Source organism: Delphinapterus leucas, chromosome 6 (assembly GCF_059928025.1).
Source record: "Delphinapterus leucas isolate spDelLeu-1000000601 "Yukka" chromosome 6, BTC_Dleu_Yukka2, whole genome shotgun sequence".
Taxonomy (NCBI): domain Eukaryota; kingdom Metazoa; phylum Chordata; class Mammalia; order Artiodactyla; family Monodontidae; genus Delphinapterus; species Delphinapterus leucas.
In genome coordinates, this window is record NC_143134.1 from 111,215,603 (window position 1) to 111,232,567 (window position 16,965).

Sequence of the window (16,965 nt, forward strand, 5' to 3'; positions counted from 1 at the left end):
AATGCGATATTACTCAGCCATAAAAAGAAACGAAATTGAATTATTTGTAGTGAGGTGGATGGACCTAGAGTCTGTCATACAGAGTGAAGTAAGTCAGAAAGAGAAAAACAAATACCAAACGCTAACACATATATATGGAATCTAAATAAATTTTTAAAAAAGGTTCTGAAGAACCTAGGGGCAGGACAGGAATAAAGACACAGACGTAGAGAATGGACTTGAGGACACGGGGAGGGGGAAGGGTAAGCAGGGACAAAGTGAGAGAGTGGCATGGACTTACATATACTACCAAATGTAAAATAGATAGCTAGTGGGAAGCAGCCACATAGCACAGGGAGATCAGCTTGGTGCTTTGTGACCACCTAGAGGGGTGGGATAGGGAGGGTGGGAGGGAGATGCAAGAGGGAGGAGATATGGGGATATATGTATAGCTGATTCACTTTGTTACAAAGCAGAAACTAACACACCATTGTAAAGCAATTATACTCCAATAAGATGTTAAAAATTAAAATAAAATAAAAAAAGAATCATTTAAGTTAGGGTTCCCTTAGTAGGTTTAGAGTGAAGAGGCCCCACTGTCCTGAGAGAAGGGTTTAACAGACCTTTTGTATTGGGGAAGAAGGGAGGCTTATAGTTTGTTAGGTAAAAGATTCTACAAAATGTCCTCAACCAGTACTCTTGGAACTGGCTTATACACTGGGATGTAGCTGCACGTATAAACTAAAGGAGCCAGTTGTTACAATCTCTGTAACTTCCGAGTCCCAATTTAGAGTATAACTGAAGGAACTTGGAACCAAGGGAGTGGGTTCATCCTACCTCAAAGAAGCGTTGCTGTCAACGATTCTGGACCAGTAAAAGCATCATCTGTCAGGTTGTTCAGGGTCAGGCCTCAACCCCAAAATTCAATATAAGGGTAAGAAACAACAAGATCAGTGAACTGATCAGAATCATGTTCCCCTGATACTCAGCATTAGAGGGGGATTGACTCCTAGAGCTACTGGAAAATTAGTAATTAATTGTTGGGGAATGGATTGATGCAAAAAGAGGGCACTGGATTTATGCTACTGAGGCATATGAGTGTCAGAGTAATTAATTGTAAAATAAAAGAGGTATGCCTATACTTGAAGCCCGTTCGCAGAAAGTTCACCAGGTGTATAAGCTTTCAACTTCCCCATATCTATTGTTTGCTACCCCCACAGGCCTCTCTATAAAGATGAATAGTTTTTAAAATGCTTAAAAGGTAAAGGGCCCCTGGATTTATTTTTAGCAACACAGAAAGAACATGAGTATGGGGACATGGCTTGACACTTAGCAGCAAGGCTTATGAGGGAATAAAAATCCCATGGGATACAGTGGGTGGTAGCAACTACTGAAGCATAGGAAAGCAGATTCAATTCCTGCAGCCTGCAACAAAGGAAGAACGGTAAGCATACAGTGAGGGTATGGGCCTAAGAAGGAATCCTGGGACTGAGCACTTCCCTAAATTCAACTTAGAAACACAAACTACCTTTAGATTTGTGTGCATGTATTAATGCAAAAATCATAAACTTTCTAGAGAATTATGCACAGAAACACTATCATGGGGCAGATCACCATTCTCCTTTCTCTCCGCAGTCTCTCCAATCTCACAGTTTTCATTCTGCCTCTGATCTCCCCCTACCTATATCCACCCAATCTACTACTGCTAGAACACAGTGCTGATCTTTTACCTGCTTAAAATTGCTCTGTGAATAAAATCCAAGTCCTGTGTCTGGCCCTTAAGGCCCTCTGGGGCCTGACCCCAGCAGGACTTGCCAGATTTATCTCCTCTGCCCCACTGCTCTTCCACCTTACATCCTGTGTAAGCACATCTCTGAGATGTTAATCTTGCTGTTTCTATTCTGTAATGTTCTTTTCTACCTTTTGCACTTCTGTATGTCTAAATCCTTTCCTTCCTTCAAACTGAGGTCAAAAGCTATCTCCTCAATGAAATCATCTCTGATTTTTCCAGCTATAAGTGATATCTCCCAGTTTAATCCCCTTAACATTTTATCTTTCTATTTTATGATGTGGCTCAGTTTTTACCTTGTAAATATATATATATATATATATATATATATATATATATATATATGTATGTATGTATTTCTTAATGACCTTACTAGACAAGAAGCTCCTTTGGTCTTCACATTGTCCTATTTATTTCCCACAAGGTCTGTTAAAGTATCCTGCACATAATTTGTTAAACGAATAAATACCTTGGTACCAAATACTACATTTATATGAACTTGATTATCTGTAGTATTAGCGTATATATAACTACAGATTTGGGGGAGCTTCTCAGAAGAAGCAAAATAAATAATCTTTTAATATTATCAATAATAATACTTTAACTTTAAAAGATTTCTTTAAAAAATTCCAAACTGACCTAAAACTGGCTTAATAAAATGAAAGAAGCAGAGGATTCTGCAATATGGTTTAGGAAAAATTACGCATTTGATCAACAGCAACTACATCAATTCACTGTGACATGTTACGTTAATGTTCACAAAGGTCACCAATAGCTGGGAGGAAAAAGTGTTTTGTTTGTTTTTTTCATTCGACTACATATGATATCTAGTTAATAATTAGAAGACCAGGAGGGCAGATCATGTTCTGTATTGAAAGGAGGATTTAACACAGAGTGCACGGAAAAACATACAAAGCTTTCCAAACTGTAATAGACATGCATTATTTACACTTAAACCTCAATGCACTCAGTGCCTTTTCTAAATAAGCCCCTGTCTGGCTATTTATTAACATTCAAATTTTATTCTAATCTGTTTTACCATGAACATTACATGATTTATTTTCTAAGATATAAACCATTTGGAACTGTAGAAACATTTACTGAAACAAATGAACCACGATAGGATAAGGGCTGAGATCAGTTACCTGCTTCTGACCAAGACAGCTACCTTTTAAAATTCTACCTTCAAGGAAAAAAATACTGAAGTGTACCAAAAAAAAGGTAATTTAAACTAGAGATTGGTATAATTGCAAGAATAATAACGGGGGTATAGAATAAAGTTATTTTTAAGTAAAATTAAAGCTATAAGGCTTTGCTTTGTTTTCCTTAGAATATGCTAGCTTCCTTTCCTAAGAATATGCTAGCTAGTTTATAAGATTTCTTGAGTTTGGCACACAATGCATATGCAACTGTCTACCAGACACCACTATCTGAATGTCCCATAGAAAATGAACATGTTGAAGCCTAAGATCATAATCATCTCCTTTCAACTTGCTTATCCACCTGTATTCTTTATCTAGTTAATAGAACATCTCTTCACTCATGTGCCTGTGCCAGAGCCAGAGCAAAAAACATGGGAGTCATATCTATCTCTCTCTTACTCTATAAATACAATCAACCATCTAGTTCTATAGATTTTCTCTCTTACGCTGGTTCCCTCCTCTCCAGCACCATTGCCAATGCCAGTGTCAATGCCTTAGATCAGCCCTTTAATTTCTCTTGCTTGGAGAGTTACACGATAGCCTTCTCCATGGTCTCTCTGCCTGAGCTCACTCTCTCTATCCACCAGACTTCTGATGGAGTAATTGTTCTAACGAGCAAATCCGATGTTACTCCTTACTCAGTATTCTTCAATGGACAAACTAATTTACATGGCATATCAGGCCCTTCATGGTCTGGCCCTGTTTACTCTTAACCATTCACTCATTCTGTTCATTCAAGTATTTACTGAGTCTACTTTGTACCAGGCACTATTCTAGGTATTAGAGATACAACAGTAAGCAAATAGACAAAAATCTCATCTTTTCAACCTTTCCTCTCTACCACTGTCAAGTGTTCCCTGCCTTCAAGAAATAGTGAGCCACTTGTAGTCTACTAAAACATGGCTTGTTCTTTCATGCAAACTTCTACTCATCCTTCAGATTTCAACTTAAATGCAACTTCCTCTCTCAAGACCTCCTGAATCTCCTGTGTACTTTATAAATACTCATATTATGTTTGTGTTTCTATCTTTCCATTTCAAGTTCCTTGAGCACAGAAGTAATATCTTTTGACATACAGTTGGCAAATGCAATGTCTGTTAAATGAAATAAGTGAATAAAATGACAAAGGTTTCCTCAAGTTTTAATTGTTTCTAGTGATCAAATAACTTTTTCTTGATGTCCCAGAATTACAGGCAAAGTAATAAGTAAGAGTTTACACAAGCAACTGTTACTCCTTATTATTACACAACAGATGATTTTCAGAGCCCCATATGAATGTAAGTCTTGGCGATTTTGTCATCTTTCTATTTGACATTTATTTCAGCCTAAGTTTATTTCATGAGTAAAATTTTGCACTCTGCCCTGGGGCATATTCCCATAATTAAAAATGCAAAGTAGTAAATATTTCAACATACATTATACAGCAGCAACCACAGGTTTTATGGGAAAGGATATTACGCAACGACAGAACTTTGTTATCTCACAGAGACAGTTTTAAATGATGCACCTTGTATACTAACCTACTATGGATACATTAAAAAATCTCAAATCAGTATATTACTGCCTACATATAAGTCAACCCTGATGACATTCTAAGGTTATATTAAGAGAGTCAGGCTCTCACTAGGCATACTGCTTTATTGAGATAAAATGCTGATTTCTCCATTCATTTATTCAACATATGTCCAAATGTGAACCAGGAAAATATTAGAAATGCATTCCAAAAGCAAAAGTGAAAAGACAGATATTGTAGACCAAATCCTTCCCAATTAAACAGGTTGGAACACCACTGTTGATGTGAGGGGTGGCCATCTGTCAGTACATAAAGGAACTTGTGTTTGCACACAAAGACATTGCTCAACCCACATCTGGCTCCTGCAGCCAAATTCTACCCTCACTGGGGCAAACTCCCACTGAAATATATGGGCATAAAGAACAGGCAAAACAAAAAGAACAGGCAAATAAATTTTTAAAAAGCCAGCTATTCATTCATAGTAGATGTATGACAGTAGATGTATCAGAGAATCTGGACAGAATTGAGTCCACAATTCTACTTTCATTTAAAAAAAAAAAAAGAACAAGAAGGTCATGACAGAAGAGAATTTGCATATGTGTTAGGAGATCATATTTCTCATCTCATGGCATAAACTTAGGAAATTCTCTTGGATTCACATGTTTTTTCTCTTCTCATCTCTCTTCCCAAATCATAACCTGTAAGGCACAACTCAGTTCCTACCTCCTCTGGGAATCCTTTCCTAATTATTCCTGCTTTTTTCCTACTCTAAACTACTCTACTTAGAAATTTAGCATATATTTATAAACTTCCTCTAATGTTCTCAATGTCTACTAAGCTAAAACTAGGATTACTCTTTCCCAAGAAGAGTTATTTATATAGCACCAACTATATAATCAGAAGAAATTCCTATAAAATATCAAGTAGTTGGCACCACAGCATCAAAGTTTCTTACAATACTCACTCACTTTGCTCAATATCTGAGATTTCGAGAGGGGCTATACCAACATAATGGATAGAAATATATACTATAGATCCAGACTGTATATGTTTCAATTCCAACTCTTATTTACTGGCTACTATATCATAAGTTAGGCAAATTACCTAACTTGCAACTCTTTTCCTGTACAAATGAGAATAATAATAATAGTGCCTTCCTGATATGGTTGCTGTGAGGATTAAATTAATCACTACCTGCAAAGGCCTTAGGATAGTGCCTAGCATGCATTCAATTCATTTTAGCTGTTATTATTCTAAAGTATGAAATGTCCAATTTTAAAAAGCATATATGGGTTTCTTTAAAATGGAAGAAAATAAGCTAAACTTTTTTTTTCTTCTACAGTGAACAATTTCTTCTTTAGCCTACCAACAGAAACAGACATCCCAACCCCTACTCATACCCAAGACTGGGTGACTTAATTCTCCTCTTTTGTGAGTCACCAATTCTATTCCTCATTTAAAAAAAAAAAACAGGGGACTTCCCTGTTGGTGCAGTGGTTAAGAAGCCACCTGCCAATGCAGGGGACACGGGTTCAAGCTCTGGTCTAGGAAGATCCCACATGCCGCGGAGTAACTAAGCCTATGTGCCACAACTACGGAGCCTGAGCTCTAGAGACCGCGAGGCACAACTAGTGAGCCCGCATGCCACAACTACCAAAGCCCATGCGCCTAGAGCCTGTGCTCCACAACAAAGAGAAGCCACCGCAATGAGAAGCCCTTGCACTGCAACGAAGAGTAGCTCCGCTTGCTGCAACTAGAGAGAAAGCCCATGTGCAGCAACAAAAACCCAATGCAGCCAAAAATAAAAATAAATAAATAAATTTATAATAAATAAAATAAAATAAAATAAAAACAGACTCAACTACTGGGGTGTTACTGAGCCGAATCTAAGTGCCAGTTACAATGTAAGTGGGTATACACACACACAATTTAATTCTCACAAAAATTCTTCATGCTACATTTATGAATCCTATTTTACAGTAGAAAACACTGAGGATCAAGATTGTACAGTTAGTAAGTGGCTAAATCAAGAATGGAATCAAAGTACTAATTTCAGATTCCACCTCCTTTCTGCTACATATCACACTACTTGCCTACAATTTCCTTTTTCCCTTAACTTACCCACATATAATTTATAGCAGAGCAGAACATAGAGGTGTTTCCTCAGAGTTCACCCATATGTTCTTGCCAAAGTACATAGTCCTGCAACTTCCCATTTCTGTTCCTCAAGTCTCATGTCAATTTAACTTCCTTTCTTGTAGTAAGAAATGCAGTGCTTACAATTTGTATGGAAACACAAAAGACCCCGAATAGCCAAAGCAATCTTGAGAATGAAAAACGGAGCTGGAGGAATCAGGTTCCCAGACCTCAGACTATACTTCAAAGCTACAGTAATCAAGACAGTATGGAACTGGCACAAACACAGAAACATATATCAGTGGAACAGGATAGAAAGCCCAGAGATAAATCCATGCACATATGGCCACCTTATTTTTGATAAAGGAGGCAAGAATACACAGTGGAGAAAAGACAGCCTCTTCAGTAAGTGGTGCTGGGAAAACTGGACAGCTACATGTAAAAGAATGAAATTAGAACACTCCCTAACACCATACACAAAAATAAACTCAAAATGGATTAAAGACCTAAATATAAGGCTAGACACTATAAAACTCTTAGAGGAAAACATAGGCAGAACACTCTATGACATAAATCACAGCAAGATCCTTTTTGACCCACCTCCTAGAGAAATGGAAATAAAAATAAACAAATGGGACCTAATGAAACTTCAAAGCTTTTGCACAGCAAAGGAAACCATAAACAAGACAAAAAGACAACCCTCAGAATGGGAGAAAATATTTGCAAATGAAGTAACTGATAAAGGATTAACCTCCAAAATTTACAAGCAACTCATGCAGCTCAATATCAAAAAAACAAACAACCCAATCCAAAAATGGGCAGAAGACCTAAAGAGACATTTCTCCAAAGAAGATATACAGATTGCCAACAAACACATGAAAGAATGCTCAACATCACTAACCATTAGAGAAATGCAAATCAAAGCTACAATGAGGTATCACCTCACACCAGTCAGAATGGCCATCATCAAAAAATCTACAAACAATAAATGCTGGAGAGGGTGTGGAGAAAAGGGGACCTTTTTGCATGTTGGTAGGAATGTAAATTGATACAGCCACTGTGGAGAACAGCGTGGAGGTTCCTTAAAAATCTAGAAATAGAACTAGCATACGACCCAGCAATCGCAATACTGGGCATACACCCTGAGAAAACCGTAATTCAAAAAGAGTCATGTATCACAGTGTTCACTGCAGCTCTATTTACAATAGCCCGGAGATGGAAGCAACCTAAGTGTCCATCGACAGATGAATGGCTAAAGAAGATGTGGCACATATATACAATGGAATATTAGCCATAAAAAGAAACAAAATTGAGCTATTTGTAGTGAGATGGATGGACTTAGAGTCTGTCATACAGAGTGACAGTAAGTCAGAAAGAGAAAAACAAATACTGTATGCTAACACATATATATGGAATCTAAAAAAAAAAAAAGGTTCTGAAGAACCTAGGGGCAGGACAGGAATAACACTGATGCAGAGAATGGACTTGAGGACGCAGGGAAGCGGAAGGGTAAGCTGGGATGAAGTGAGAGAGTGGCATGGTCATATATACACTACCAAATGTAAAATAGATAGCAGTGGGAAGCAGCCGCATAGCACAGGGAGATCAGCTTGGTGCTTTGTGACCACCTAGAGGGACGGGATAGGACGGGTGGGAGGGAGACACAAGAGGGAGGAGATATGGGGATATATGTATATGTATAGCTGATTCACTTTGTTATAAAGCAGAAACTAACACACCATTGTAAAGCAATTATACTCCAATAAAGATGTTAAAAACATTTTTTAATAAAATAAAATTAAAAGTCGAAAAGAAAAAGAAAAAAAGAAATGCAGTGCTTAGAGCTGGATTCTGAGCTCCCATGCCTTCCTTCTAATGACTTTCTTTAAGTACAAGTTTTTAAATGACTTTTGTGATGCATTGCTTGCTCTGACAAATTGCCTGACATTTTGAAATAATATTATTTTTTAAATTTAATTAAATATTACTCTGTAGTAACTCATAGAAAAGAATTATGGATTTATCTCAAAATTTTAATATGCCTATCCTTGGGGCCAAAACAATCAAGAAATGAGGCTTCTGTGCTCCAATGAAACTTTATTTACAAAAACAGGCAGTGGACTGGATTTGGTTCATGGATTTGGTTTACAGACCCCTGCCCTAGACTTTCGAATGTCCAGTGCACTTTTCCACTACTTTATAGTTACTACCTATTTTCAGAATGGTGTTTTAGCCTATGTCACTTGATGACATTCACTGTCAGGGAAAAGATAAATAAAAAGTAATTTGTAAAAGACCTATGAAAACAGCAGTATACTACATAAACATTAGTATTACTTTTTTCCCTCTTCTCCAGCTTTTCAAACTCTCTCTCACTCTTCTCATTTCTTTCTCCTCTAATAAGGTAGTTTGACCTAGAAGTAAACACTTTTTTATCTTTCCAAAAGTACTCAAAGCAAATGTGTTTGCAGAATCTTATTTTAAAAGAAGTAGTGGACAGGGGACTTCCCTGGTGGTCCAGTGGTTAAGAATCCACCTTCAAATGAAGGGGACGCGGGTTCGATCCCTGGTCGGGGAACTAAGATCCCACATGCCATGGAACAACTACTGAGCCCACGTGCCACAACTAGAGAGCCTGCATGCCGCAACTACAGAGCCCATGTGCTCTGGAGCCCACACCCTGCAACTAGGGAGGAGCCCACACACCACAACGAAGAGCCCGCATGCCACAACAAATATCCCAAGTGCCGCAACTAAGACTCAGCACAGCCAAATAAATAAATATTATTTTAAAAAAAGTAGTGGACATGCCTTTAGGTACCAGAATGAACAAACTTATACAAATCTCATCTTTTAAAATGGTAAGAAATGTGGGCCTTCTGAATATAACTTGTGTCGGCATGTTTTAGGGGAGTAAAGGGAGCAATGGTAAGCAACCGTTATATTCTCAAACTCAAGTAACAAAGTGATTATCAGTTTTCTCATTATAGAAGCTATACGGCATGATGATAAGAATACTGGACTTAGTACTGGAAGACCAAATTTGGAATTCCTTTTCTGCCACTTACTATCTTTGTGATTTAATAACCTACATAAAAGGAGTTGCTATGAGGATTTAGACAGTTAACTATTTAAAAATACCAAGCATCATAAACATCGATTATTGTTGTATTCGAAATTATAAACTTCTTAAGTTCACATCTATATTTTTAATAGAAGTACAATATGATACAGTATTGTACAATACAATTTTTTGGGGGGGCTGCGCCGCGCTGCATGTGGGATCCTAGTTCCCCAACCAGGGATCAAACCCAGGCCCCCTGCAGTGGAAGCACGGAGACTTCACCACTGGACCATCAGGGAAGTCCCTGTACTATATGATTTATAAAGCATCCAAAGTATCTACTGCTAAGTATAAAGAAACTTTTCTGCCAAGGAGCTAAAGATTATTTAAAAATACTCCCTCATCAAGCCAACAATATTCCTCTGAAATTGAAAGAAACCAGAATTAATTGAGTGAGGTGTGCTGGGTATTTTACATAGATTCTACTCATTTAACCTTCACAACAACCTTGAGAAGAAACTGAGGCGCAGAGAAGTGAAATAAGTTGCTGAAATCACAAAGCTCCTAAGTGGCAGCTGATCTTGGATCCATACCCAGGTTAGATTGATCCTAAAGCTCTGTTCTTTTCATCACATAACACTGCCTCTTCAGCTTTTTCACTTGAGGTCCACAGAAAGCTAAGTACCTCACACAAGGTCAAATGATAATTACTTTCAGTGGAGTGGAAGGCAGATCCTTAGATTACAGGGCACTGTTCTACTAGATTAAGTCACCTACAAATAATTTACTATTTTAAAGGTAATTTCCAGACAATCTCTGCTTAATCTAGTTTTGGTCCCCCAAAATGTACATACTGGTACATAGAGTGAAACCAGTCTTTTTCACACTAATTAAAGACATTAGGATATTACCAAGTTTAAGCCTTACGTGCGCAAAGAAACAGCTTTAGAATTTTGAAAAGAGAAAAAATAAACCAAAGAATAAGTTTCCTGAAACTCTAATAGTATGTTAATAAACATAACAAGGACATTTTCACTGGAAATGCCTGGAAGTTATTGCTTCCAGGAAGCAGACTGCTTTCTCAATACTTTTTTTCCATGAAATTTAGAGAAACTATTACAAGGCAAAATTGGTTACTGAGGTGCTTTTGAAGAACTAAATCAGTAAATTAGAAGCTTTTAAATCTTGACATCAAATATAATTCACAAAATGATAAAAAATATGTGAAATATTTTGTAAATCTATGGCCCCTTTATTTAAACCAGTCTGGTCCTTGAGAGCAGAGGCCTTTTTGTGTGTGTGATAAAATAAAATTAATTTTACCTTCAACTTCTGCTGCTTACCTGTTGCAGAGTATGCTGAGGGCTCCACGTGGACTACAGTCACATGGCAGACAGAGCCTGGAAGTACGATTCAGGTACAAACCCTCCTTGCAGGTTTCACAGCGAAGACCCTGATAACCTGGCTGACACTCGCACTGCCCTGTGGTCTGGTTGCAGCGATTCACATCCAGGCTTCCGACCACAGAGCAGTTACATACATATCCTGCAAAGAAAAGAGGGAAAGAGATATCAATTAAAGTTTAATGCTTTCCTAATAAAATGAGCTCTATTTTATTTTTCTTAATAAATATTCATGACAACTTTGTAAGGATGGATAAAATTAAGTCTAGTTCAAATTCACTTTCTATCCTATTTAGTTTATTTAAATTGGGAATTATATACAGTAAAGTATATAAACTAATTATAAAACTAACATTCTCAATTTCTTTTTCAGCACTCTTTATCTTCTAGCCCTCTTACCCTATACTCCAATGTATGGGTGGGTCTGTATATTACTAGTTTTTCTGGATTAGAAATCTCCAAAGGCAGGGCCTATGCTTATCTACATGGCACTGAGAGCACATGCTGGAAATGACTACACGTTAAATAATAAATAATCCCGCTGTATAGCAGCAAAAGTGCAGACGGCTGACTGTGGTAACTTATACAGGTCAGACAAGATTGTGCTACAGCTGGAATCATGAACTACTATGTTCTTCCCAGGAAGAAATTAACGGAGAATTGCAACTTTAAGGTGAGGAAATGACAAACAATAAATCCCAGGTGAGAACATTTACAGGGGCATCCTGATCAGTGGGTTAAAACCAATCACAATTTGAATCTCTTTCCCAAATTAAAAGATTTAGAAAATAAACATTTTCTTTAGATATTTCAAACAGTTTTTTGAATGAAAATATTTAGAAGTAGTTGGCTTTAACTTTTTAAAAAGAAAAATCATTTCCAAGGGGCTTCCCTGGTGGCGCAGTGGTTGAGAGTCCACCTGCCGATGCAGGGGACACGGGTTCCTGCCCCAGTCCGGGAAGATCCCACATGCCGCGGAGCGGCTGGGCCCGTGAGCCATGGCCACTGGGCCTGCGCATCCGGAGCCTGTGCTCTGCAACGGGAGAGGCCGCAACAGTGAGAGGCCCGCGTACCGAAAAAAAAAAATCATTTCCGTGGGTTTTTTTAAAGATTTATTTTATTATTTATTTATTTTTGGCTGCATCAGGCCTTAGTTGCAGCATGCGGGATCTTCTGTTGCAGCGCCCAGGCTCCTCATGTCAGCACCCGGGCTTCTCTCTAGTTGTGGCCTGTGGGTTTTTCTCTTCTCTAGTTGTGGCTCGTGGGCTCCAGAGCACGTGGGCTTTGTAGTTTGTGGCACGCGGGCTCTCTCATTGTGGCATGCGAGCTCAGTAGTTGTGGCATGTGGGCTTAGGTACTCCACGGCATGTGGGATCTCCCTAGACCAGGGCTCGAACCCGTGTCTCCTGCATTGTAAGGTGGATTCTTTACCACTGGACCACCAGGGAAGTCCCAGCTTTAGATTTTTTTTGTTTTTTACATCTTTATTGTAGTATAATTGCTTTACAGTGTTGTGTTAGTTGCTGCTATATGACAAAGTGAATCAGCTATACGTATACATATATCCCTGTATCCCCTCCCTCTTGCATCTTCCTCCCACCCTCCCTATTCCACCCCTCTAGGTGGTCACAAAGCACCAAGCTGATCTCCCTGTGCTACGCGGCTGCTTCCCACTAGCTATCTTACACTTGGTAGTGTATATACGTCCACGCCACTCTCTCACTTCGTCCCAGCTTCCCGCCCCCCCACCCCCGTGTCAAGGCCATTCTCTACATCTGCGTCTTTATTCCTGTCCTGCCCCTAGGTTCATCAGAACCATTTTTTTTTTAATTTAGATTCCATATATATGTGTTAGTGGCTTCAGCTTTTTAATGCAGATACATTTAAAGGTCAATTAGGATTTGTTTTTTGCTATTATTTATACTCATTCTATTAAGAAGAAAGTATTTTCCACATAGTTTGACAAAGTATCAACATAGGACTTTCTAACCATATACAGAAACATGTAGTTAAAGTCAATTGCAGATAAAACCTTGTACATATTTTAGGAATAACCCCCATTCCAAAGTAGCTATGGACCTCGGTTTAAGAAGCTCAGAGAGGGCTTCCCTGGTGGCGCAGTGGTTGAGAGTGCGCCTGCCAATGCAGGGAACACGGGTTCATGCCCTGATCCGGGAAGATCCCACATGCCGCGGAGCGGCTGGGCCCGTGAGCCATGGCCCCTGAGCCTGCGCGTCCGGAGCCTGTGCTCCGCAACGCGAGAGGCCACAACAGTGAGAGGCCCGCGTACCACAAAAAAAAAAAAAAAAAGCTCAGAGAAATCTATGACAAATTATACTTCTGAATAAGTAAGGAACTATCAATATATAAAATGACATTATACATATAGATAAAAGTTTAGCTTGAAAAAAATCTTTAACATAACTTTTGATGATTTTTAAAAAGATACTGGATAAACTGCAAATCCAGAGTCTTAAAAAGAAAGCTATAAAGAAGTTTGCTTCTCTATTCTAGACAACGAAATTAACCTTCAAAATTCTTTATGTCATCACAAATAGCTTATGCACACAAGTCCAAACAAAGGATTCCACAAAGATATTCTCACTTGACCAACTCTTGGCCCACACTTCTTCAGTTCCTAACCTTTGGTGTCAGCTTATCTCTCTGCTCTTCACACCTCTTCTAATTTGTAAATATACCAAATGAATGAATATGTAAGTGATTTGTTTATTTTATGTATATTTTAAGCTTGAGTGGTGAATTAGTTACAAAACCCAGAGGAGAGTTCAGATTTCTTCAGCCCCAAACTTAGGAAAGGAATAAGCTTCCCGTCTCTATCAGGATTCTTAGTTTTACTAAGCTACATAAGCATGACATTTCTGTGACAGAGTTACATGTTTTCACATTATGTCTAGTTTCTTGGTTTGTGTGTGTGTGTGTGGTTTTTGTAAATAAGGAAGCCGTGTTTAGTGGTCTGTAAACCTGCCAATGACAACTTCATGGCAAGGCCTTCACTCTACCAAAAATGACCAGAATGCTAAAAATAACATTTTCTTCCAAAATCTGGCAGAATTCCAACATACATTCAATTCCTCCTGCTGGACCAATTTCATCACAAGTTAAACCAAGCAAATTGTGCTGGTGTGGGCAGAATTAGCTCAAGAAAAATGAATGGACTAAAAAACTCTATAATAAAGACCGAGAATTTTATTCTATTATTTCTTTACTAATGTGCTTCCATCTAAAATGTGAATCAGTGTTCCCAATGAATAACATTTTTAGTAAAACTGTTAAGAACTTTGAGATAAAAACTAAGTTTTTTTTGTGTTTTTTTTTTTTTTTGCAATATGCGGGCCTCCCACTGTTGTGGCCTCTCCCGTTGCGGAGCACAGGCTCCGAACGCGCAGGCTCAGCGACCATGGCTCACGGGCCCAGCCGCTCCGCGGCATGTGGGATCTTCCCGGACCAGGGCACGAACCCCTGTCCCCTGCATCAGCAGGTGGACTCTCAACCACTGCACCACCAGGGAAGCCCAAAAAACTAAGTATTTTTTTCAATCAAGTCTTATGGATAAAACTTCAGTAGTAACCAAGTTTGTTGGTTATTTATTATTTCTATAGAACTGATTCAGCCTTTTCATTATCCCCTGAACATACTCTTTTCAGTCCCATTCTGTGCTCCTTGTAATGTTCTCTCCTCTCCACATATTTAAATCTGTCCCTTATTTCAAGAATCAGCTGAAATTTACTCCTCCATAAACTCTAATTCTATTGCCACTTGTTTGAACCCATAACAACAACTACCACCCATAACCCTCATACAACAGTAATTTAAAGATTAAGGCAGTAAAGTGAAGCAGATATGAGCACAGACGATAGAAGCAGACAGCTACAGGTTTAAATCCAGCTCCATCACTTACTAACTTTATGACCTTAGGTGAGTTAGTTAACCTCCTTGTCCCTTCCTTCTCTCATCTGTAAACAGGCATAATACAGTACCTATAACACTCAGGCCCAACACATAAACTGGAAGCCGTTTGGAGTGCCGAAATAATTACTACAATAGCTGGAAGAAAGGGATTCCAAATAAAATAATAGAAACACAATTTAGATGGCCAGATTCACAGGCCACAGCTTTGTGATGAGATCTGAAAGCCTGGGATTAGGTTTATTACCATGTCAGTTTTGGACAATATCTGTGAAATAGAATTAGCGTCCTGACATTCAGGAATTTAAGCTGTGGGTCAGGTAGAGAAGAACAGCGTATCCTTCATATGCTGGGCTCCATACATTACCAACATGGGTGCCTACAAATACAACGATGAAAGCAAAAGGGTGTAGGACATGGTTTCAGAGAGAAAAAAAAGAGCATTTATTGATCATATGCCCTTGGTGCTAATCATCCTAACGGTAGTGGGGTGAATGGCAAATATTTCAGCAAGAGAAGAGACGATCACCCTAGTGCCAGGATGAAGTGCTATCACCTGATATAGCAAGACAAAAATACACTATCACATTAACATTCCTCCCCAGATTAACCAAAGGGAAGGAAGCTGAAGTAAAGCATACCAAGTCAAGTGCCAGGGAACATATGCATCTTTTTGGTTTGGAGCTCAGAATCTGAGGCCCTATCCCAGTGTTTAACCTCAAATGAAATGATCCAAATTAAATGAATAGTATGAGCAACAGTAATAAATATAAAGGACTATGAACATGCATTAAATTGTGTCAGGATAACTCATTAGCTTGTAAGTAAATTCTCAGAGCCTTCACAGTTCTTGACATTCATACGGAACCAGATAGGAGTTAATACAGAAACAATGCAATTTTCTAGGAGACTGGCAATATGAAAAAAGAAGAAAAGACATGTCAATCGATAAAAGCAGCGGGAAGGACCTATAGCCAAAGACAAGATATGAAGTGCTGACTTTTTAATGAGGTAGAATCTTAGACACCAGAGCGGCACAAAGGAGTCTGTGACATGACTGATGGTAAGGCACTTGTGTGTATGTTAATGGAAGTGAAACAAGATGAAGAGGACACAAAACGCTAATCACAGACAAGTCTGAATGAAATGCCAAAAGGCTCATTTGGTTGCCTATGAGTAAATATGGAATAAACTCGCCATCATTTGAGTAGCGTGTTTCCTTTCAGTGCACTATAATTCTTAGGAAAACTCTACAGAAAAATAGAGAAGAGTAACATATATATTAGCAGGGAGACATTTCTTTTTGTTTGGCTTCTGAAGAACAATGAAATACGGTGACTTGAACCCCGAAGAAGAATAAGAAACTAAAATCTGGAGCCAAATTGTTTAAAAATAGAAATATAGGGGGCTTCCCTAGTGGCGCAGTGGTTGAGAGTCCGCCTGCCGACGCAGGGGACACGGGTTCGTGCCCCGGTCCGGGAAGATCCCACATGCCGTGGAGTGGCTGGGCCTGTGAGCCATGGCCGCTGAGCCTGCGCGTCCAGAGCCTGTGCTCTGCGATGGGAGAGGCCACAGCAGTGAGAGGCCTGCGTACCGCAAAAAAACAAAAACAAAGAAATATAGGGCTTCCCTGGTGGTGCAGTGGTTAAGAATCCACCTCAATGCAGGGGACACGGGTTCGAGCCCTGGTCTGGGAAGATCCCACATGCCATGGAGCAACTAAGACCGTGCACCACAACTACGGAGCCCATGCTCTAGAGCCCGTGAGCCACAACTACTGGAGCCTGTGCGCCTAGAGCCTGTGCTCCACAATAAGAGAAGCCACCGCAGTGAGAAGCCCACGCAATGCAACAGAGTAGCCCCTGCTCGCTGCAACTAGAGAAAGCCCGCACGCAGCAACAAAGACCCAACGCCGCCAAAAATAAATAAATAAAATAAATAAATTTATTAAA

At 39.1% G+C, this 16,965-nt stretch overlaps 1 protein-coding gene across 1 annotated transcript in view; it reads right to left on the bottom strand.

Moving 5' to 3' along the window:
* MEGF9 (multiple EGF like domains 9) overlaps positions 1–16,965 on the bottom strand; it is an 87,580-nt gene that overhangs the window by 34,123 nt on the left and 36,492 nt on the right. The window contains exon 2 of the mRNA XM_089913677.1: positions 11,027–11,228. Within this exon, the coding sequence (XP_089769803.1) occupies positions 11,027–11,228 (202 nt within the window). The remainder of the gene's footprint in view (positions 1–11,026; positions 11,229–16,965) is intronic.